Here is a 22,524-nt window from a genome sequence, read left to right as displayed (position 1 = left end):
AGAGATATTTTGCTGTTCTTGCACTTCGGTTATCTCCTCTCCTCCAGCTGCTGATCTTTATTACGCCTCCATATCTGACTCCATCTGGGCTGGGTCGGACTTAAATGATAAGAAGTTTTAATAAAAATTAGGTATCAGTCCATAGATGACACAATAACAGGAAGAGACTGCGGCTGTAAAGAGGGCAAAGGTCACGAGCTCCCGGAAGGAGGGGGGGGTCACACAATTCTGCAAGTTCATCACTGACATCCTGGTGACGGACGGGTTCTGAAGCACCGGACACAAAACAGGCTGGATGCGCTGGAGGCGTTTATTAATTATTGTTTTCAAAAACAGTTTTTATAAAAAACCAACATTCATAGATTTAACTTTAAAAACAGGTAACGTTGGAAAAAAAAAAAAAAATAGCTGCACCGTCATCATAAATATGAGGTAAGATACGAATGTTACACAAAGATGTAACGGGCACTTAAATACGTTACAGGAGCGAACACAGCATGTGACTCATTTTCACCGTTAAAACGTGTTTTTAAGTTCGTGACAAATAAAATACGTTTTTTTTAAAAGAGTTTTTGAGAACTTGAGTGAAACAGCTGAACTCAAATATAAGAAAATATTTCCGTGCTACAGTGAAGTGCTAGTTCAATGTGGAGGTGTATGACATAAAAACCTAAAACTGATATTTAAGTTTATAGGAGACTTGTGCGATGACGTCGTCACAGCGCCACCTACTGGTTGCTTTTATTTTCACAGGGTGACATAAACCCAGAGAGTACAGTAATCCCTCGTTACTCGCGGTTGATGCGTTCCAGGACCACCCGCGAAAACCAAAATCCTTGATATAGCAACAGACTATTTATTTTATTAATAAAAGTAATTTAAACGTTCATGAATCGTCCTCGTGCCGATTTTAAACCAGCAGCACGTTTGGGAGCCGTTGCAATGGTTTCACAAAGAAAAAAAATCCCACTTCACAAGGCAAAAGTGCACTCCCGTGTCCTCGATGAGATGAAACTTACATCTCGAGAAAAACATTTATTTATATAGAACTTTTAAAATCCGCCATGTAGTGAAGCCGCGCATCCTGAAGGGCGACTAAGCGAGGGAATACTGTAATCCAAAAGAAGCCAACAGAGGGATTAATCAACCGAAAGGTGAATAATCAATAAAACCTTTACATTTATTCATTACAATTTCCCTCGGAGGCGAGATTTTTATGCTTCTCTGAGCTTTTTCACCCACATTAGTTTGATTTTATTCGTTCCAAATCATCAGTTGGGATAAAGGAATATTTCATTGCTTTTTCAGGAATGATTGGAGATGATTTTCAAATCTAGATTAAAATGTTGCTGAAAACGCTCCGAGCAGGAAATCACAGCTTATCCTGGTTTTAGTGTTTGTGTTGTTGAACAGACGGAAGAAGACGAACACATGAAAGCACGATGGAGGGATGGGCTCTACTGAGTAGACTTCTAGTTTGATATAGAACATAAACACACTGAAGTTGTACCCCTAGTCTATTTATGCGGTATGTGGTCCATGATAACCAGATGTAGAGGAGATGCTGGACGGAGGCGACCGGGGCGGGGACAGAACCGTCCTCAGGCGTCCACGGCGGCCAGCGGTTCTTTCGAGTGATCGTTGTACATGAACGTCTGCTCGATGTTGAAGTCCGGCGGCAGCTGGTCCTTGTGCAGCTCCATGTGTGACGACACCAGCTTGAGGGTGGAGAAGTAAAGGCCACAGATGGTGCAGCGGTACATGAGGGCGCCGGCGTGCGTCTTCAGGTGGCAGATCATGGTGGAGCGGCCTCTGAAGAAGCGCAGGCACACTTTGCACTGGTAGGGCTTCTCCCCGGTGTGGATCCGCAGGTGATAGGTGAACTCCCCGGAGTGGGCGAAGCGCTTACCGCAGTAGCGACACCGGTACCACTTCCCACGGACTCCCGCTCCTCCGGTTCCGCCGTCTTGGCCTGAGCCCCCGTTAGAGAGGACCCCAGGAGACGGGCCAAACCCCAGGTTGCTCATTTTCACGAGGCCGCTGGCGTCCCTTTGAGCGGAGGAGGAGCAAGAAGAAGGAGGGTACTCCAGAGACTGGTCGGCTTTCCGTTTGCCCAGCCATCCCTGGGCGCCGGCGCCTCCTCCGCCAGCGCCCCCTGGGGGCTCGTTGGTATGGAGGCTTAGGTGGTAGAGAAAGGCAGAGGAGGACACAAAAATCTGCGGGCAAAGAAAGCAATGCAGCTCGTCCGATCCCGCCGCACCTCCCCCCTCTCCTTCTCCTCTGACCCTCAGCTCCCTCTCTTTGGCCGCCGCCTCCTCGGCATGTGAGGTCATGTGTCTGTCCAGCAGGGGGCGCTCTACGAAGCAGCTGGCGCAGTGTGGGCAGTTGAAGACCGGCAAGGAGAGGTGGGCGAGGGCGTGCCACAGCAGGGAGCACAGGGAGAGCTGGGGGAGGAGGCAAACGCCACAGCGGAGGCTCTGGGGGCAAACGTGGCTCAGGAGGTGGTCTCTGAGCGTCTGGGGAGGGAAGGAGGAGTCGAGCGTTAATTAACCACCAAGTCTCTCCTGATGATTAGTACTAACCTGATTACATTGTCTCTGATCTGATCACACCTGAGGTGATATTACTGTTTCAGTCGGCTAACCTGGAAGTCCTTGCTGAGGGTTTTGCTGCAGACGGCGCACGTCAGCTCGCCGCTCAGGCCGACGTCAGTCAGAGCCGCCGGAGGGATGCTGTAACAGGAAGATGTCTGGCGGTGGTGGCGCAGCAGCTTCTTCTGAAAGCAGAACTGCAGGTGACACATTTCACAGGTGAAGAGCTGCACCCCCACGTGTGACAAAGCGTGGGCGACGGCGGCGGAACGGTCCGGAAGCGAGGTCCCGCACGCTCTGCAGAGCCCGAGCTCCGTCAGGTGGGTCTCGGCGTGTCTCCTGATGGCAGCAGGGTCTGCCTGGAGCGACGCTGAGCACGCTTTGCACGATAGCAGGTTCCCCCCCACCTGGAGGAGGAGGAGCATCGTTCCTGGTTATCAGACTTACATTTACAGGAAATATTTTAGAGCTGATGAGGACAAATGTTACCTGGTTGCTGGAGTTACCCTCCTCCCCATTCTCCAGACACACAAGGTCATCTTCATCCTCTTCTTCTTCTGCCTCCTCCATGAAGTTTTCATCGTCGCTCAGCTCGATGATCTCTCCTGACAGCTGCCTCCACTGCTCCTCCTCGGCTCGACTCCCTTCCAAAGCGTCCCTGTCGTCCTCACGCTCTCCATCATCCTCAAACATCAGCCTGCCGTCCCTCTGCACCTCCACTACGCCTCCCTCCACTGATTCCACATGCAGGGAGCCCAGAGGCTCTCCTGAGGAAGAGGTTGGGTCGCAGGCCTCAGCTCCAAGCTGAGCCGAGGAGTCGGAGAAGGAGCGGGAGTCAGATGGCGCCGCATCGTCGCTCTGAGGCAGACAGCTTCCCACGCTCTCGGAAATCATACGTCTGCCTGCACCACCCTCCTCGCAGCTGCCGTCTGCCTCCTCTTCCTCCTGCTCTGTCTTCAGCTGGAGCGCTGTCCTCGGAGGCAGAACGCCGTCACATTGGATGAGCGCGCTGCAGGTTAAAAGACTCTGTCCACCTGCTGGTTGATGATCTGCTACCATCTGTCCAAAGCCAGTGTGAGACTGAATGTCCTCCGCCTTCAGCTCTAGAGACCCCAGAGTCCCGGTGTGAGCTTCACGGACGGTCCTGGAAATCCTGGCATGGAAGAGAGGCGAGGGAGCAGCAGCAGGGGTCGGCACGGCGGACGAAGACAGAGACGAGCAGGAGGCAGCAGAGGAACATGCAGACGATGCAGATACGGAAGCTGCACTCCTGACAGGAACCACCGACGCAGCAGCAGTCGCCACGCTGGAATCCAGTGTTTCTGCTTTACAGTTTGCAGACATAGAAGCCTGCAGGTCAGGGAAAGTACCGTGACAGGCCGTCACCAGTTCACTAATGCCCAGCCTCTCAGCCAGCTCATAAAGCACCCCAACATCTATAAGATCGGTGAAGATCTCGCCCGTGTAGACGAACATCAGAACCTTCTCAAAATTGGCTGCAGAGATGAACTCCAAAGAGAAGGCACTGGTGGTCGAGGCCGGAGCCCGGGCGAACAAGTTACGGAAGTACGTCCCAGAACAGGCCAGCACGGCGCGGTGAGCTGCAAACGTGCGGTTACCAACGTGTAGAAACACGTCACAGTACTGGCGTGATTGTCGACAGCGGTTGAGCTCAGCTAGGAGGCTGGCGGCGTGGCCGGGACCCTGCAGCCGGATCCTCATCACTGCTGCTGGAGGAAACCTGAAGAGACAGCTGAGAGTCAGAGCAGGTAATGAGCAATCAGGCAATCCATGCCTGTTTTGATTGAAATGTTATCAGATGTCTGAATCAGTAGCCACTCCTAAATCCACATAAAAATTCCCAAATCACCAATTAAAACTTTTAAATATTGATCAAACAACTTGACCTTTGCTGTAAATGTGTGGACTTTGAAAAGTGACTGTCATTACTACAATCAGAGATTTGCAAAGAAAAATACCTACAATTTACCGCCCCATCGCCACTGACAGGAAAACAAACGAACATATTTGTTATCATTATTTTTATTACTTCTGCCGTTTTTATTCATTCCGTTGCTGCGTTTAAAAAGAAGCTAACAGAGCTTAGCCAGCCCACACACTTGAATGTATTCACAAACCGCTAAAACATCTTTATGTTTCCACGTCACATAAATATCGTTATTTTTTTTTTTCTGGACGATTCGATCTCGTTTGTTTCATTTTTAAGACTCACTCATTGAAATGTGTTAGAATGTGACGAATCCTCCTGTCCTCCTGTCTTTTTCTGTCTTTTAGAGAAGAACCCGTCTATCTTAAGCGTTTAATTACAAGCCGTCTGATCGTTGGTCGCATTTTGATGACGTATGTCAACAAAGACGGATTAATCGAGCGCTATCTGCCGGCCGGGTGAGTTATTGCATGTATGAAACTGAACCGAGACGCGGAAGTCTGGATTTTGTCCAACAAATCATGGTTGTTTGTTTACTAGTCAGCCTAATTTCTAATAAATAAATAAATAAATACATAATAAATTCACGCATTTTGGTTGAGGCGTTACGGTGTGATAAGGGACATACCCGTAACTATTTGTGACTTTATAATTTTCTTAAGAATTGTGTGACATGGCTCTTTCTTTAACATTTCCCCAAATTAATCAACAACTACTCAACTGATCACCGTAAAAAATTCTATTTAATTTTGCTGTATGATGTCTTGTCTTTAAGGCATGTGGTTCCATGGTGTAATGGTTAGCACTCTGGACTCTGAATCCAGCGATCCGAGTTCAAATCTCGGTGGAACCTAATTATTGTAAATCTAAATATAGGTGTGGCGGTGGTCTACTATGTTTTGGGCTGGACACTGCCGAGGTACCCTTGAGTAAGGAACTATCCCCCAGCAAGTTAATCATTGGGCACACCAGAGAGATGCTGCCCACCACCTAATCAATATCCTCTCCTTTGAATGCTTGCAGACCTCTGCAGGCATGCAGAGGAGATGATATAGAGGTCGTGTGTCTGTGTGTTTGTGTGCGTTCGGGCCTGCATATCTACGTGTGTAAAAATATTTAAGATGGACAAAATGGATTCATAAAGAACAATTCTTCTTCAAGGACGGGACACACAACAGAATAAAACTTTTTTGGTGTGGATCCAGGGAGAAGCAGATGAAGTTGTTTTTTTTTTAGAGAACTAATTTCCAGGGAAATAACCCATAAACCAGATTTAAAAAACAAACAAACCTTTAAATATCTTTATGACTTTGATGCGTGGTGGATCTTATACCTGACGGATCTTGGAGTGATTTTTTCCCCCAAGCATTGAAGATTTTATCCAATAGTAAAAATGCACTTGAACCCAGATGACGACCACAACCTACCTCCTTATATGGCAGGTAAGTTGGCATTTTGACCTGGTGGTGGCGCAAGGTGTAATCTTCTTCTCATTCGCAAAAGAAAATCTGTCCAACACGATGTAATAAAACACAGCAGATGATGATGATAATGCTAATTTAAAAAAAGTTTATTTTATTCCAGTAACCATTTCTTTTAGCTCATGATGGATTCACACAACCCACAGTGTCAGAAACAACAGCGACACCTGCAACTCGTCATACTTCACTGTAAACTCATGGCAGAGACCTATACACAACATTAACATGAACGTCTTTACGCAGCCGCCATCCCAAAGAAAACTTAACAGAGCCACATGTTTACATATGTAAAAGCATCAGTTTACTGGTTTATGCTTCATGAACGTGAAAATTATAGGAGACGATGAAAAACAGACTCGACATAGTTTCCAAACTACCAGTAAAAATCATTTACAAAATTGGGATATTTGAATTTAACAGTGTAACACTAAGCATGTAGTATAGTCACATTTACAGTATATTAAAACGTCATATCTTTCATCTGTGAGAGTAACACCGACATATTTCATGTTCCAAACCTACTCTAAGCAGATGCGCTTGCGCGTCAGCCGCACCGGACGCGCACCTAACGCAACCACGTGACGCACCGGAGATCCGGTCACGATAAATTCAGATAAAAGCGGCTTCCCCCTGACGCATCGACACACCCACAGCAGTCACCTGACGCGGTCCCCATTGATACACCCCAACTCTTGTTGCTTTTCGTCATCATTGCTGGATTATTGCACTTCTTCTGGGCGGAAGTGAAACAGAAGAGACAGAAGACAGGCTACACGTTTCTACTGGAGTCGTTTTAAAATGACGTCACAACAACACAGTATTTCAGCAATATGTCTGTCATCAGGAAACAAAATGATATTGCTTTTAAGTGGTTTGATATGTTGCTCAGTCTTTTTTTTTTCTTTCTTTTTTCCCCCTCCTAAATCCTGTCACCTTCACCTGTCCATGTCCATATTCCAACCAATCAGCGTCCTCCATTTCCTCTTCCGTCCGCCGCTACGACACCCGCTTCCTGGAGCTGTTCCGACCCAGGCTGGCGGTGCTGGACCGGCGGGAGAGGACGGGCGTGGCAGTGGGGGGTGACGTCTCATTGGGACAGCCGTGTTGGAGCAAAATATCAATGCAGCCTTTGCTTCCTGTTTTCCTGGCTATCCTCATGGCCGTCTGGCCTTGGTTGTCTTTAGATTTGACGTCGATTCCGTACTGGGGGGGGAGAGATCAAATTAGTTCATTAAACAATTAACTGTTAATAAAACTCTTTTTAGCTGAAGTCTGGTAAAAATGGGGATAACGCTCTTTAATCTGGTGTCAAACTTGTCCGTTTTGGGCTGCCGTAGAAGTTTCTAAATTTCTTTTAGTAAAACTCACGATTGTTGAACCAGTCATGAGTCTGACTGCTCTATAACAGAGTAACGATAATCATCAGCTAATTTAGTTTTCAGATCAATTAGACACGTATCGATTGCTGTCTTTTCTTGGAATTTTGAAAGTTTTTAAAGAATTCCTGGATCAAAGATCAAACCCACCCAGACGAGGAGTTGGGTCATGACCACGTCTCCCAGCTGACAAGCAGCATGCAGGGCCGTGTAGGTCAGCGGCGTCGCCCCGGCAGGCTGGGCGTTGATCTGGTCCTTGGTGCTGTGGGCCAGAAGGAGCAGCAGTCTGGGCAGATCTCTGTCCGTCACCGCCGACAGCAGCCAGGCCGGCATGTTCTCATCCGGAAGCCGGGGCTCCGACGCCGGCTGGAGCGGCGACACGAATGCCCGTTGTTCATACTTAGCACGGATCCACGATTCCCGTTCCTCGCTTGAAAAAAACACAAAATATAAAATCAGTACTGTATATAAACACCCAGATTTGTAATTGAATCCTGATGACGTCACCGACAGAGAAGACATGTTCTGGTCCAAATATGTCCCTAGAAGAGACCTAAAGCTTGACCTCACATGTGGAAACTATTGTCCTTGTTCTCGTTTTAGTAAAAAGTTAATAAATATGAAAATCTATTTCTAATAACACTGAAAATTTCTGTAACAGTGAAACAAACTTCCTCTGTATGAAATAAATTCAAATTTACAATACAAACTGTAAATCTAAATGATTAAAACACTAACTGGACAGATTTGTATGAGTGGAACCATATTAATATATTAAATATATGAATATGAATACTGAAAAGCTTATTATAGGTTATCAATAATTCAGCGCCTGTTGACACCAGTTATGAATGATTTATAGAAGCAGACGAAGACTTTAATGTCCTCATATCTGCTTACTTAAATATCATTACGTGTTTGTAGCCATTGATCCATCGTAATGTAAAGGCATCACCATGTATGGATCAGGTTCAAAAGTTGCGTGGCTATAATTGAGGCTCCGCCCACCGTGTTGCGTTGGGCGTGGGTTTGGTGCGGCCCTGGGTGCGGCTCTCCCAGATGCTGTTGGCCATGTGGTTCCCGATGGCGGCCAGAACCTGCGTGAGCTCCCCGGGCCAGTCGTCCAGGTCCAGGGAGCGGACGCGGGACAGGTGCGTGCCCAGGTTCCGGTGGATCCCCGAGCACTCGATGCAGATCAGCGCGCCCAGGTTGAGGCTGGCCCAGGTGGGATCTGCAGGAGAGGGGAAGGGAGGCTGGTTATGAGGTGGAAACCAGAACATGATGAGGTTGGGAGGGGGCTCTTCCGGCAGCCGACGCAGGAACTCACTCGGCGCCTCGCAGTCCACACACAGACCGTTGCCCTTGGCGTTACGGATGGCCTGGAGCGCCACGGCTTCGCTCTGGCTGCTCCGCCGAGCCTGAAAGATCAACACACAAGTAGACAGAGTAAACGTATTCATCCACAGGGTTTCCAGAACCGCAACACGGATCTGCGGAAACGCGCCGAACCTTGTTCCTGCCGCTCTCACAGGACTGCAGGCTGGCCAGGATCTGACTCTCTATGGCCAAAACCCACGAGTCCCGGTCCTCCAGGCTCGGAGCCTCAAAGTGCCACATCTGCCCAGTGAAAGACACGACGATGAAGTCTGCGTTTTCCTCCTCTGCAGGAACGAGGGATGAAGAACCAGGTTACAAAAACAAGAGATGAAATGACCAATGAACACAAAACTGAATTTTGACGGAAGGAAGGGATGGAAAGATCTGAACGAGATGAAAAACGAGGTCAAACGAAGAAGAGATGAAGATGGAGGCAAACAGAGGAAGGGAACTGTACAATGAAAGCACAAGCAGATGCAGCTTCATCATCCTCGCTGGTTACCTGTCTTATTAATGTTTCTCAAGCTACCAAAGCTCTTTAATTTCCACATTTTGCGTTTGGCTGCAGAGCGAGAGATAAGGAAGAGATAAAGGAGAAAACACACAGAGAGAAGAAGCGTTAAGAAGAATTAAAGAAACATCCAGTGCAAGACAAACCCCTTCAGGAATATAATATCCTCAGGAGGAAGAGACAGAGGATTAAGAAGAGCAAAAATGCAAGAATATGTAAAAAAAACCATGTTAAAATAGTTCGTTAATTAAAAATTAAAAGCTGGCTTCGCACTAAATCTTGAAAAATTCTTTAATATTTGATGATTTTTTTTCATTATCTATAATAAATCTTTTTTTTTTTTTAGCAAAAGCCTCCAAAAGTACCTTCGGCCTGTCCGACGACGGCGTCTCCCTTCTGGTTCATGCTCTTCTTCCTCCTGTTCTTCTTCCTGTCGCTCATGGGAGACGATTGGCCGGGGTCTTTTCCAGAGAACGGATTGGCCGCCCCTTCCAGGGCATCTAAAGAGGAAGGAGGAGGCGCACATGTATGATGGCGGGTAAATAAAATGTGATTCTGATGATATTTCTACCCACCGACGCTTTGTGCTTTGGTGGACAGGGAGGCGGGGCAGTGCTGAAGGCCTCTCTCCCCCCCGCCGGGGCGATCGTCGACCACGGATAGGGTGGCGGGACACAGCTGAGGAACTGAGAGGACGATCATATCCGGTTAGTCCCATTCATACGACACATACGACATTTCCCGTCGTAAACCGTAATCCGGTACCTGTGCTGCTGTTATCAGCCGTCAGCTCTTTGCTCAGTCCGTTCATCCCGGGTGCAGATCCGGTGGGTGCAGGCGAGGGGCCCACGGGGGCCACGGCTCTCGGAGGTCGTTTCCCAGGAACTTTAACCGTCACACGCAGGAGGTCGATGTCTTTTCCGTGGATATTCTGTGTGTAATCCTAAAAACCGACGATAGATTTAGTCATAGATTTACTCCTAATCTGTACGCAGCTACACATTTACATCACTAGAATATTTTTATCATACGCAAATCTATGGATCGTCATTGATCCAACATGCTGTCCACACTGAAACCTGATTGATCCGTCGGTGTTCCCTTACACTGGGGCTGGAGTGGTAAGACAGCGTTCCGTTGTTGGACAGCGTGACGTATTTCTTCTTCCATTCCTTATTCAGAGAGCTGCCGCTCCTTTTCCACAGGATGCTCTGTCAAAAACAAGCCAGGTCACAACAGTCGGCACTAAATTTAGCTTCGACACAACAGAGAGAGACTGTCTTCAAAGCGTAAAGTGTTCTGACGACAGCTGGAAGCACGATATTAATAGATTACCCTTGAGAAAGGTTGAAAAAGATGAAACCAACGCTGCTTATGTAAGATGAAATAAATAGACAAGAGCATTTTTGTTCCCATCTTGTTGCTGTGGAGGGAATAGGAAGGAATTATCGGAGCCGGAAATGCGGAAAACATTTCCTCCGATGTAGAAATGACCCTGTAAATCATTTCTCTGAGAAGCTTTCTCAAATTTTTTTTTACCTGTTTGATGGGAACGCCACGAGCGCTGTTCAGGTCTCCTTTGCCGTCAGCGGATCTCTTGTCTGAATCCCGGTTCTGAAACGAAACAGAAGCAGAAACGTGTTGAAGCTGAACCCTCAGAGCGGAGCCAGAGATCAGAGACGAATGGGATGGAATGATGGCGAGAGATCATGACGGGAGAATAAACGTGTGAAACTCCTTGCAGTTGGCAACAACTGACCTTGAAGAGGGAGGGCCGCCTGGGGATGCTCTTCAGTGAACGGGAGCTGCCGCCGACCCCCCCCTCTCCCTGTGCGACCCGCAGATCCCTGTGACCGACCACAGGGGTGGAGGGGAGGGAGTAGGCGTACCCGCCACTCAATCCGTTACTGATCTGAGAGGATGCGTGTGTCCCCGGGGGGAGGGGATGGGGTGGGAGGACAGGAAAGGGGTCAGGAGGTCAGGCGGCGGCAGGAGATGGAGATGGAGGCGTGAGGGAGGAGATGGAAGAGGGTGAGAAATGGGCTGAAAGATGAAAAACTGGTGAAACACATTGACAACAACAAAAAAAAAAAGAAGCGGGTGACGATCGACGGCGTGGATCATTCGCTCGTCGATCATCTCGTCGACGCGAGTGGGGAGCGGGAAAACTCGCCGAGCGGAGGTGGATGCAGAGGAGGTGATGAACGGTCCCTGAGACGCATCGGCATGGAAACGACGTTTCATTTTGACGGATGGATTTAACTTTACCTAGCATTCACCGACGGATTGCTGAGCCAGCAGAACCGGCTAAGACAGATCCATATATTTCCTTACGATCGGAGAAAATTTCTTTTTCGAACAAGCTGATTTTTCCATGTGGTCGGAGGATGAGACGTACACCACGATGTGCAGCTCAGAAGAAAGAAAGCCGGATGTGTGGAATTAGATTACAGCCACGTAAAAGAAGGAAGTCGGCCTTCGGATAAAGCCGACCCGTTAATTGAGACGTTCCTGCTGTTCAGAGGTGGACTCGGCTTACTGATCCGGACGCCTGGGAGACTTCTACACCTCCTTTGATCAGTTTATCAGAACCAATAGAAGGAACTCGACTTCTCTTCCGCCTGCTACACGATATGGACTCTTTAAGCCGCTTAGCGTCTTGATACCGGAGCGTTATCTCGCTGTATTGTGCGTTCTGAGCCCGGAAGCCGTGCTAGGAAGCTGTGACCCTAATGCACCTCCATCTCTCTTCCCATGGCTGGCCTCTGTTGGATATGACGGTATTCATCATGGAACGCCTTCGCCAGGGAAAAGCGATCCCTTTTAATTTAGTTAAAATTTCAATAAGACCTCTTGGTCCACAGAAGTTTGTGGGGTAAACATGGACCCAAAATTCAACACGCTTTCCAGCTTAAGTACAATAATCTGTTCATGTCTCATTCATAAAAACTGTTTCAGCAGCGTTTCATCTTGTACCTGTCCAGGGAACGATGCCGATCCAGGTGTGGAGCCTCCGGAGTGGCTGGGGGAGTTCGGGAGAGACTTGCAGGCTTGTAGCGCCGCCTGCTTCTTCTGAGCGACAATCTTCTGGGCAGCTGGAAAACAGGCGTTACATCAGGAGTTGGTATTCAGTGACAGCTCTTCACATCCGATCGGTTCACTCACCAAAAAAAATAAAAATAAAACAAAATAAACCTGGCGTCAACTCACCCTCCGCGAACACCCGATCGACGTTGAACCCGTAGGTGGCGCAGGTTTCATAGAACAGCGAGTGACGCACGTCCAGACACAGCTGCCGGGCCCGCTGGTCCTCGATCACACGGGGGTTGGTGCTGCTGATTTTATCTGGAACAAACAGAACGCCGATCTTTGAGTGAACTGTTCCTTTAACGTCCAGATAAGACCGGTTGGTCCCAGGATGAAGTGTTTCTGACCTTGGGTGCCGACCACGATGACGGGGATGTCCGTGCGGTGAGAACTCAGCAGGCTGTAGAGCTGGTAGAGCTCCTGGAAGCTGGATTCATTCTCCAGGCTGAAGACCAGGATCACCCCGTCCACCCAGCTGCAGAACTGCAGAGGGAAGAGGATGATGAAGAAGGCCGCACAGGCTTTGCATACTAATTACTGCCTCTGTCAAGACGCACCTGCGCATCAGGTGATCCCGCTTCCTCCCGGATCAGTAATAAATGACTCTGTCCGTCCACCATCACTTCCTTTTTGTACCGGCCACCTTTCAGAGACAATGACAGATGGGTTACGCCAACACATCCTCATCTCTACAGGTGAACAAATGATCAAAAATTAGATTAAACTGACAAAGATCTTTCCTACCATCCGGCTTCTCGAGTGCAACATAACTGCCTGTGATGTATTTGTTCACCAGCGCTGACTTGCCGCTTTTTACACTTCCCAGAATGCCCTGAGAGGAGGAAAAAGGATTGTTTTACACAAGGATTACTAAAAGTACTTCATTACAAGTGGATATCCTACAGAGTACACTCCAGTATATAAACTGGAGGAGGCGTGATGGAGAATTGACCACTTGTGATCGACTGCAGCTTGGTCTTACCAGTCTGAGCTCTGGGATGCTTCTGCTCAGGTTCCACTCCTGGCTGTTGGCGATATTTACTGGGGGAGAGATAAACAGTCGCCGTTTTAATTATGTGCGGTGAGAAAGGGCAGCCATCATCACGGCCTGTGGGAGAACAATAAATCACACAGCTGCTACGTGACCGGCCGGCGTGAGCGCCCGTGAGGCCTAGCGGGTCGTCGACCTTTCAGTCGCGCCGGGGATCCGAGGAGCTGCAGCCACACGGTTCGTTATCCCCGTGTGCGGGTGGGGGAGCGGGGTGTGGTGGGGGGTGATGGCCTTTAATGAACTAAACAGGATGAGGAACCCAAGTCACACCTTAACTCACGTGGGGTTTTTAATTTATAGTTACTGGATTATGAGAACCGACGGATTATTTGATTTAATCCTACACGTCTGAAACGACATCACACATTATTGCTTTGGAGCTCGGTGTCGATGGGCTGAGATAAAATATGCCTGAATCATGACTTCACGTGAAGCTTTGTGGTGTGTGCACAAATGGAAAATGAGTGTGTCTTGCTTTCAAATCAAATATTTATACTGCAATAAAAAATAAAAAAAAACACCAGCGGAAAAGAACACGACTCCACCGCTCCGTGCATAAGGAGGCAGTTGACGAGCACATCAAGCGCCCCTCGCTGCCTCCATCAAGCGCTCCTCCTTTATGCTGTGAGTCACACCAAAGAGGGAAGAGAGGCTATGACAACTTTTAAGCCTCATTTCTGCAGCGTTTTATCACAACTTTTTAATAGAAACAGACTTAATCGGGTGGAGGCAAGGAAGGGAGGACAAAAAACAGATGCAGTAGTAATGCAACACAACCAGGCAGATAAAACTGTATGTGAACAGGAAACATCTGGCTTTACAGCAGACTGGTTGTATTAGGCTGCACCCGATTACCTGGCAGCATCAGGATCCGATCATTGATCCATATCTGCTAATTATTTACTCAACGTTTTAAAAATATGGCAAACCAGCAAAAAAAAAGGCATTGCAGATGGAAGCATGGCCTCCTCGTTGGAGGTAAAAACAGGGTTGATGTGTTAGAAAGGACAACCCCAACCACACATACATCCATCTTTATGTTTCGCCCTCTAAGCTCTCTTTATGTTGGACTCCTGCGCTGCCAGAAGCGATCAGACGACGTGATCCTTCAGCTGCTTCCACACACAGAAACCAATTATCCACGCCGCCTGCTCGAACCGCTCGCCGCGACCCCCACAAGCAGCTGATAGCTCACCAAAACCCACTCTTCTTAACTCAATTCTGTTTCTGGATGTTTGTCAGAATCCTCTCCGCCCGTGTCAACGCACGGTCACACACACACACACACACACACACACACACACACACACACACACACCTCCTCCTCTTGCTCCTCCACCATCCACCCATCTGTTTCATCAGACTCTGCCTCTGTAGCGGCAGAAGCAGCAGTCCTGCCGGTTGCCATGGCAACACTTCCTCCTGCCCTGGCGTGCGTGCGTCTGTGCACGCGTGTTGGGCTAGTCTCACTACTCGGGTGAGTGTGTGTGTGAGTGTGTGTGTGTGTGTGTGTGTGTGTGTGTGTGTGTGTGTGTGTAACAGTGTGAATACACAATGAGTGAATGAATACATCAAACAGGAACGCACTCATTCGCTCGCTCGCCCCGCTGCAGCTGATGCTCGCTCTCTCTTTGAGCAAGCCTTGTTTGTGAAAGAGATGCACGGGTTGTAAAAGAGACAGCGGCAGTTGTAAAGATAATAAATCTTAAAAATGCTGCAGGCTTTTTTGACATGATGAAATTTAAACCGAGCGTCTGGTCGAGACAGGATGGAGCAGGATGAGGAAAAAGCCCCAGAGAGTGGATAGAAGATGTAGTGGGTGGAATGTCAAAGAGTGGATTAGAAATGCTTCTGATTGGCTGCGGTTCCACACTTCCCTTTTTTGAGGCGGGTGAACAAACATCTCCTCATGTCTTTCACTCTGTCGCCTTCTTGGAAATAAAGACGAGGCCAATATGAAGTGGAGCGTTGCATCTGTGATCGGCTCCTCTCCCCTTTGGCTTCATTATGAGATTTAGACCCCTTGCTGGGAATGCTTAAATGTGTGTGTATGTGTGTGTGTGTGTGTGTGTGTGTGTGTGAATATGGAGATTACCCCTCCAGCGGTGTGAAATCTGCCCACGCTCTGAGGGGATTTAGATCGAGACTGTCCAAGCTGATTCTATTGTCGTTTTCGGATCAAAGAGTCGCACACAGCTCTCGTGAAAAGGCCTCTTGGCACGTGATGCCCTTAAATCTCGTACATATATTCTGCGTGGGGTTCGGCGCGGCGACCCCACCCACGCTCAATTTGCACACATGCTTGTGCAACATGAAGGTTACACGCTAATCGTTTTTTTGAGGGCTTGAGGCGCCCGATGGTCACGGTTCGGTGTCATGGAGGGTGGTTTGAGAGGTGAAGACGTGATGGAGATGTCGTGCGTGTGTCTGCGACCTCCTACCTTCCTCCTCACTGGAGTCTCTCTGTATATAAACAGGAGGCGCTGTGGAAGACGACCCCGCCACCCCCGAACTGCTCTTGGTGAAGATGCCGCTGATGAACTTCAGCATCTTCCTGTCTTTGGCGGAGCCCCGTTGGCCCTGTTGGGCTTGCTGGCCGTCCCTGGCCAGCCCCAGGTCTTCAGAGAGACTGTTCAGGTCGCTGTTGTCCAGCGTACGGCTTTTCCCTTTGCGTCCCGGTTTGGAGGCCTGGTTAGCGGGCGCGGGGAGCGAGGCTGAACCCGTCTTTAGTCTCTCCTTCCTGGGGATGTCCCTCATCACTGCTGCCACGCCACCTGCCACCTCTAAAGGCAGTCCAGCTTGGGCATCATCTCTCAGGTCCCTCCATCCCTCGGGTCTGCTGGCCTCGGCCCACGAAGCCCTGCAGGGTCCCGGCGAACGCGTGGGCACACGGCAGTCCTTGCGGTCCAGACTCTGCGCCGAGGTCGGGCTGCGTTCTCGGCCCTCCCTGGAGTCGCGACCTCGGGTGGCCGCGCTGCTGTGAGACTTGAGCAGACTGACGGGGCGTTGTCCCACCGGGCGGATGGGGAGGCTGGTCCTGGTCGGGGTACGGACGGGTTCTGGTGGAGGTGTGGTGGTCAGCGAGGGTGGCATGCCTCGCTTTGCTTCTGGGGTGGAAAGAGCTTTCTCCACCTGCGTCGCATCGATCTCTGCAGGCTTCTGATTGGGAGTTCTGTCAGCCGGTAGTGGGATTGAAAAGTTGCATTGAGGTTTTTCACTCCCTGATCGCGGGACGTCGACATCCGATGACGTTTTGACAGGAGTGAGGGGTTTTCTGTCTCCGCCGTGGGGGTCATCTGTCCTCTCGCCTTTTATAGAACGAGCGGCGTCCTCCCCTCTCTGAGGTTGTCCTGAATCCACTCCAGCTTCACCCTGCGCTCTCACCCCAGCGTCTCCACCCATCCTTCCTCCAGGAACGCCATCCGCATCCTTCCCCTGTGGGGTGCTGCTCCTGGCCTCCCCTCCATTCTCCTCCACAGCCTCTACCTTGACCAGGGTGAGGGAGATGAGGTAGGTGGTGCGTTGCTGCAAGGCGCCGCCTCCGCTCATGTGGTCAAGCTTCAGTAGACGCACAGTCGATGAATGGAAGCAGACAGAGCGACATGAACAACTGACAGTTTGCCAGCTTGTTGGGATGTGAAAGAATCTGACGGCGCGACCGTGACCAAAAACTTACAAGGAGGGAGATTAAGTTTCTTCTCAGAAGATACGACAGCAGAAGGGCCGCAGGGTTCATCCATCCCCCGAATTTCTGTATATGGGATTTTTAATTTCAGTCACGGAGTCCTCCTGTGCTTACCTGACAACCTTCAGCAGTTAATGCCGTCCAATCAGCTCTTTTGTTCCCTGGAAAGAGCCAAATTAAAAAATTTCCACTGCATGCATATGCAGCTACAGAGACAAATAAATCTTCATGTCGCTGTCTGGTGCTTCAGTCCTGATGGTAATTATTCACATGACCTTATTTCTAGGCGCAGCACCTCCTTCTTATATGTTGCTCAGTCCATCGTCTTCACTCACAGCAAAAATCAACTGCATCATACGTCACCAGGAATGAACGAGCAGCTGTAAACCTGAAAAAGGTAATGCCTTTAAGAATTCACCAGTGTTACCCTAAAAGCAGCGTGGTAAAGTACCCCAAGAGCCGTGTATGCAGTCCGGTCCGGATCATGGGCTCTCGTTGCGCGCCGCACATGTATGTTGACGGCAGCATCCGTTCGGAAGGCGCGGGAGCGGGGAGGCGGGCAGGAGGAAGGGCATCAGCAGCGGGGAGAGGGTTGGAGGGGAGCGGGGGGAGAATCCAGCAGAAGCCCGGAGACAGAGACGCATGACCGAGGCTGGGTGCGTCCGGCCATCACGACCCTCTCTGGTTGTCGCCCCGGCGGAGCGCGTCCTCGGAGCGCGTCAGGCGTGGAGCATCATGACAACGCGGTGCCGGCACAGAGGGGGGAGTCACACACACACACACAAACACACACACACACACACACACACACATGCACGGATCGCCTCTTCTTACACCCACAATCAGCGTTTCCTGCTCTCACAAACGCACAGATAGGAATCTCCGACGTCCCTCCCTCCTGTCCCTCCCGGCCCCTCCCGGATCCTAAACGCGATCCATACAATGCAGAAGGCTCCTGCTGCTCCTCTTTCCCTCCTTTATTTTTTATTCCTCCCTCTCTCTCCCTCCACTTCCACTGCTGCCCCCTCACACTGTGTGCAGTGTCCCTGCTCTTTATTGCACATCCCTCCCATCCCCGTCCCCTCCCTGTGTGTGTGTGGGGGGGAGTAGATGGGTTGGGGGGTGAGTAAAGCAGCAGCGTACAGACAAGCTGAACCTGCTAAATTAGGGAAGGGGGGGGGGCAAGAGAGAGAGAGAAGGGATCAGCAGCGGGGAGAGGGGAGAAAATGGGAGATGTAAGATTTAAATTTTTAAAAATGCTTTTTTTTTTCTCCCCTGGAGGGGGTTCGACACTTTTGGAGGGTGTCTGCTTCTGGTTTAATTTATTCAGCTGCCAAAATAGTTTCATCAGGACCATCCATCTGTGTGTGGCTCCTCCTCAGTCGGAGGCTTGGCTTGTTTGTTGCTAAGGTGTTACAATCTTCCTGCTACTGATGGAACAATCATCTTCTCCGTGTTCTTCCTCCTCCTCCTCCTCCTCCTCCTCCTTCTTTGGTACATTCTGAATCACAATCGCGCACAGGATCTGTGCATCAAAAGGGTGTTTGTCGGTGTGAATGTCGGGTGTGGGTGTGTGGTGTACATGCATGTGAGGAAGGTTTCCTGAGAGTGTATTGATCTGTGATCTATCGGCTGCTCTCGTGTTCATTAGCTGAAGAGGGTGAGTTCTGGAACACAGCGTGATGCCAGCAGGAGCGTGAGAGGAGGAGAGCATATGGGGGAGAATGCAATATGCATGTGTATTATACACACACACACACACACACGCACGCACGCACACACACACACACACACACACACACACACACACACACACACACACACACACAAACACACACACGCTGTTATATGGCATAGACGATAAATCCTATGAGGAAGTATGTGAATAAATTAATTTTATTTGACTTGATTAAGAACTGATTTATGATTGAAAACGTATTTGCGACATCAACAGATCATGTAATCATCTAACCCTGACCCTTAATTATTTCATTTTTTTATTTGATTGAATCAGCTCCTTTTTGAGTCTGAAAGTCTCTGCTGGTCGTGAACCCTCGCAGGTCAGTGAACGCACCAGCGTGTTTTTAAGATGTATGTATTTACATCTGTGATAAAAAATATATATAAACTTGTAGCTTCAAACTTTACAGCAACACATCAGAGGCTGCTGACACACCAGAATTTATTTTACATGTGACAATTTTTGGAAAACGTTTGATAGAAAAAATAATTTTCATTTCATTTAATTTCATTCATCAATTGTATGAAAACACTTTAATATCATTTAAGACTTCTGTTTCTTAAAAATTCCACTGCTTCTGTAAACTTAGATGTTAGTAAACCCAAATTTGTCTTCATACATTTGTCCGCTCTGGGACAAATAAAACACTTAGCTATGACATTCTAAAATACGACACCCCCCACACACACATACACACACACATGCACAGACACACGCATACACACACACCCTCCCCAAACAGAGAGGGTTAAAGTAAAGTTAAAGCAAAGGTAAAGGTAAATCAGAGGATCAGACTCTGAAGATGCCGCCCCCCTCCCCTCATGCACAATCTGACCTTCCACCTGCTTGGTCTACCCCGTCCCCCTCATCCCCAGTCAATGCAACAGAAACCCCACCCCACCCCCCAGAATACAAAACACCTCCTATGGGCTCAAGGGGAAAATGCACGACCGGACAGCAGTGACCACCACAGAAGAAGAAGAATGAATTAAAGAGATTAAAGAGACCCCCCCCCCCAGGTGTGAACAGCTGAGGAGGAGAGTTGTGACGGTCGTGTGTGTTTTAAATCCACTTGTGTTAAATCCACACGTGTGACGATGTGAGACGTCTGCTGATGGACGTCAGGTCGAGGCGCCGCGCAAGGAAGCCAATTATATTGAAAACGACACCTATATAAAAGGTCACACATGCATAAATCCTGACAGCTCGCTGCAACACACACACACACACACACACACACACACACACACACACACACACACACACACACACACACACACACACACACACACACACATAGGCGGGCCCTGTCAGATGGATGGCCCAGGGTTGTGGTCATGCTGTATGATTTTTCATTTCTCCTAGACTGTCTTCTACACCCCCCCAACTCTGCAGCCATGCTGTAGTGAACACAATGCCAGTCATATTCACACTTGAAGTCTTCATTTAGTTCCACCTCCCTCTTTCCTCCCCCGTCTCTTCTTCCTCCCACCGTTTCCTAACATACTGAGCCTGAAAGAAAGGCGACTCTCTTTTTTGCACCAGTGAACTCTGCACCCTCAGATCCAGGCCCCACAGAGGATGAGCTGTGTTTGATGCTCACGACTGGATCCAGCAGCCTAATTATAAATAGAACACTTGAAGGGAATATTTAATGTAGGAGGAAACCTCTACGGTTGTTTCTGGATCCGGACAGATCCCAAAATCCATCAGGGAGCTGAGCAACGATAGGGTCACACAGACAGGAGCGACTATCACAAATCACCAGATTAAAATAAAGGTAAGACGCTTTCCTCCACCAAGGATGCATTTTATTTCACCGTGTCTGTTTATTAGTCATCAGACGTTGGTGAGGGTGGGGCATGAGACAGGAAGGAGCTCGGTAAACTCAACTGAACATGTTTCAACAAATCTGTGTGAAACTCTGAGACGTGTGGGAGCGTTCCACTTGCAACACCATTCATGACATCACACCACTTTCACGTAGATAGAGAAATAATAAGAAAAATAGAACGTTCAATTTGGATTCTTTTGTTCTTTCAGCTACAGTTCTTGTGCGTTTGGTTATAATTATTCATGTTTCAGTGCTGGGGGGGGGGGGTTTCCGGAGCTTCTCTCCCTAATTTCTACTTGTCACCCGGTGCCTCTTAGACCTGCCAGCCTCACATTCTGTTCTCCACCTCTGCAGATTAGAACAAACGCTGCCAAGTGTGACAGTGACACGTTGCGTCACGCTAACAAGAAATGCTGGGAAGTGGAGATGTGACGAAATGATTTGAAGCTCATCAGCTACACATGTAAAGGCCCCGTTCCTCTGAAAGGAAGTGGCTTTGAGGGCAATTTCAGATTGGCGTACAGGAAATAGGCCACACAGCAGATTTAGTCCTGCTGCCATGGCGATGGCTGCTGAGGGATGTTGTCACTGGATGTCCAGAAGTTGACTCACAAATAAATATCACTATAGTAGTCGAAGATAATGTTTAGCTCTTAGAAGGAAACCACAATGACCATCAACTGAGGAACACCTCCACCAGAAAATACACATTAACTGACAGAGGAAGCACGGAGGAATACACCAGTCCTCGATGTGATTGTGTTCCCCGACTCTGACTGATTTACGTCCACAATGGGAACAAATTACCTTTTGTCAACCAGAGTCTGGATTTATGGTCGACAATCATGTAAAGAAATGCACTAAAGCACGCATCCTGAGAGTCAGAGGCCTGCATGCACCACTTTCTGGTACGCTATCATTGCATCAGTTAACAAACAGTAACAGGAAGGATGAGCCTACCTTGAATGCTGTGCAGGTAAACTTTAAGCCCTGCGCGCAACTGTTGATCCGTGACTCTTTCAAACTGTTTGTAAAGTCTGTTGATCGCACTCTGGAGAGACTCAAACCTCTTGACCTCCGTTTTGATGGCAATGGAGTTCACCGATTTACCGTTGGGGTTCATCCTGATATGTGGATCCGTCAGCAAACCGAAGCAAAGGGGTCGCCGCAGGCCATTTGAACTCCCTGCTGGTGGTTCCACGAGGTTCAGATCAACTTCAGACAGCAGCAGCAGTGAAAGAAGGGCGGCTGGTGCTGAGCGTGTCTCTCTCTTTCTAGACCACAAAAGCAAGTTCGCAAATATGAGTCTGTCAGTTTCCTCTGCAGACCGACTTCACTTCCTTATTTGAAATGATATTCTTCACAGTACAACAGCTGCTGCCAAAAGCATGGTAAGGTGTAAAGAAGGTGGCGTTGTCTCATTCTAGGTCTTGAAATGAATGCATACATGTTCTTAGTTGTGTCATAGCATGTGCTTTGAATCATAAAGGCAATGCAGAACATCACATCAGAATGTCAGTAGCATGTTTTCACCCATGTTGGTTGTTTTTACAAAAACTGACAGATGAAGCATGGGCCAAGACAGAGCCTGTTAACCTTAGCCATGGATCTGGTTAAAACGATGCATTCTGGAATGTATTTAAATATGTTTTAATGTTTTTTGAGAATTTATTTATTTATATATATGCATTTCTCTGCCTACAAAAAAAAAAGAGTCCTTTATGTTTAAAGACAGTAAAGAGGATCGTTGGAAATGTTAAAATAAAGCCTGTTTATTGTGCATGTTGCTGTTTCAGCTGGTCGGGGATAATGTTTCTCTGATCTCACCTTAAATCTGAATTT

General features: G+C 48.6%; 2 protein-coding genes, 1 long non-coding RNA gene and 1 other non-coding gene across 7 annotated transcripts; 2 read left to right on the top strand and 2 right to left on the bottom strand.

Annotated features, from left to right (window-relative positions):
- Nucleotides 1-1,228: 1,228 nt before the first annotated feature.
- LOC137603800 (zinc finger and BTB domain-containing protein 39) lies at nucleotides 1,229-4,917 on the bottom strand. 2 transcript variants are annotated; one of them, XM_068327580.1, is made up of 4 exons: nucleotides 4,825-4,917; nucleotides 3,081-4,332; nucleotides 2,645-2,998; nucleotides 1,229-2,516 (listed from the first exon to the last, which is right to left on the bottom strand). In XM_068327580.1, exons 2-4 carry the CDS (start codon nucleotides 4,311-4,313, stop codon nucleotides 1,602-1,604), a joined length of 2,502 nt encoding a protein of 833 aa, XP_068183681.1. In that variant the 5' UTR covers nucleotides 4,314-4,332; nucleotides 4,825-4,917; the 3' UTR covers nucleotides 1,229-1,601. The 2 variants fall into 2 exon arrangements, with proteins under 2 accessions (XP_068183681.1, XP_068183673.1); XM_068327572.1 differs by lacking the exon at nucleotides 4,825-4,917 and having other exon boundaries at nucleotides 3,081-4,818.
- LOC137603809 (uncharacterized) lies at nucleotides 4,220-9,768 on the top strand. 2 transcript variants are annotated; one of them, XR_011037327.1, is made up of 3 exons: nucleotides 4,220-4,360; nucleotides 4,887-4,997; nucleotides 9,631-9,768. It is a non-coding gene; the product is annotated as an uncharacterized lncRNA (long non-coding RNA). The 2 variants fall into 2 exon arrangements; XR_011037326.1 differs by lacking the exon at nucleotides 9,631-9,768 and adding an exon at nucleotides 6,989-7,104.
- Nucleotides 5,321-5,392, top strand: trnaq-cug (transfer RNA glutamine (anticodon CUG)). The gene has a single exon. It is a non-coding gene; the product is annotated as a tRNA-Gln (tRNA).
- Nucleotides 6,034-22,113, bottom strand: agap2 (ArfGAP with GTPase domain, ankyrin repeat and PH domain 2). 2 transcript variants are annotated; one of them, XM_068327551.1, is made up of 19 exons: nucleotides 17,099-17,982; nucleotides 15,864-16,980; nucleotides 13,354-13,412; nucleotides 13,116-13,203; nucleotides 12,929-13,014; nucleotides 12,719-12,854; nucleotides 12,495-12,629; nucleotides 12,261-12,379; nucleotides 11,044-11,196; nucleotides 10,824-10,898; nucleotides 10,391-10,495; nucleotides 10,050-10,227; nucleotides 9,860-9,970; nucleotides 9,650-9,784; nucleotides 8,906-9,057; nucleotides 8,724-8,814; nucleotides 8,405-8,627; nucleotides 7,547-7,826; nucleotides 6,034-7,223 (listed from the first exon to the last, which is right to left on the bottom strand). In XM_068327551.1, the coding sequence occupies exons 1-19, from the start codon at nucleotides 17,156-17,158 to the stop codon at nucleotides 7,017-7,019; spliced, it is 3,510 nt and encodes a 1,169-aa protein (XP_068183652.1). In that variant the 5' UTR covers nucleotides 17,159-17,982; the 3' UTR covers nucleotides 6,034-7,016. The 2 variants fall into 2 exon arrangements, with proteins under 2 accessions (XP_068183652.1, XP_068183660.1); XM_068327559.1 differs by lacking the exons at nucleotides 15,864-16,980; nucleotides 17,099-17,982 and adding an exon at nucleotides 21,643-22,113 and having other exon boundaries at nucleotides 6,052-7,223.
- Between the last annotated feature and the right edge of the window lie 411 nt (nucleotides 22,114-22,524).

Source organism: Antennarius striatus, chromosome 2 (assembly GCF_040054535.1).
Source record: "Antennarius striatus isolate MH-2024 chromosome 2, ASM4005453v1, whole genome shotgun sequence".
Classification (NCBI taxonomy): domain Eukaryota; kingdom Metazoa; phylum Chordata; class Actinopteri; order Lophiiformes; family Antennariidae; genus Antennarius; species Antennarius striatus.
The sequence above is the reverse complement of the archived record's forward strand: the minus strand, read 5'-3'. Positions and strand labels throughout refer to the sequence as shown.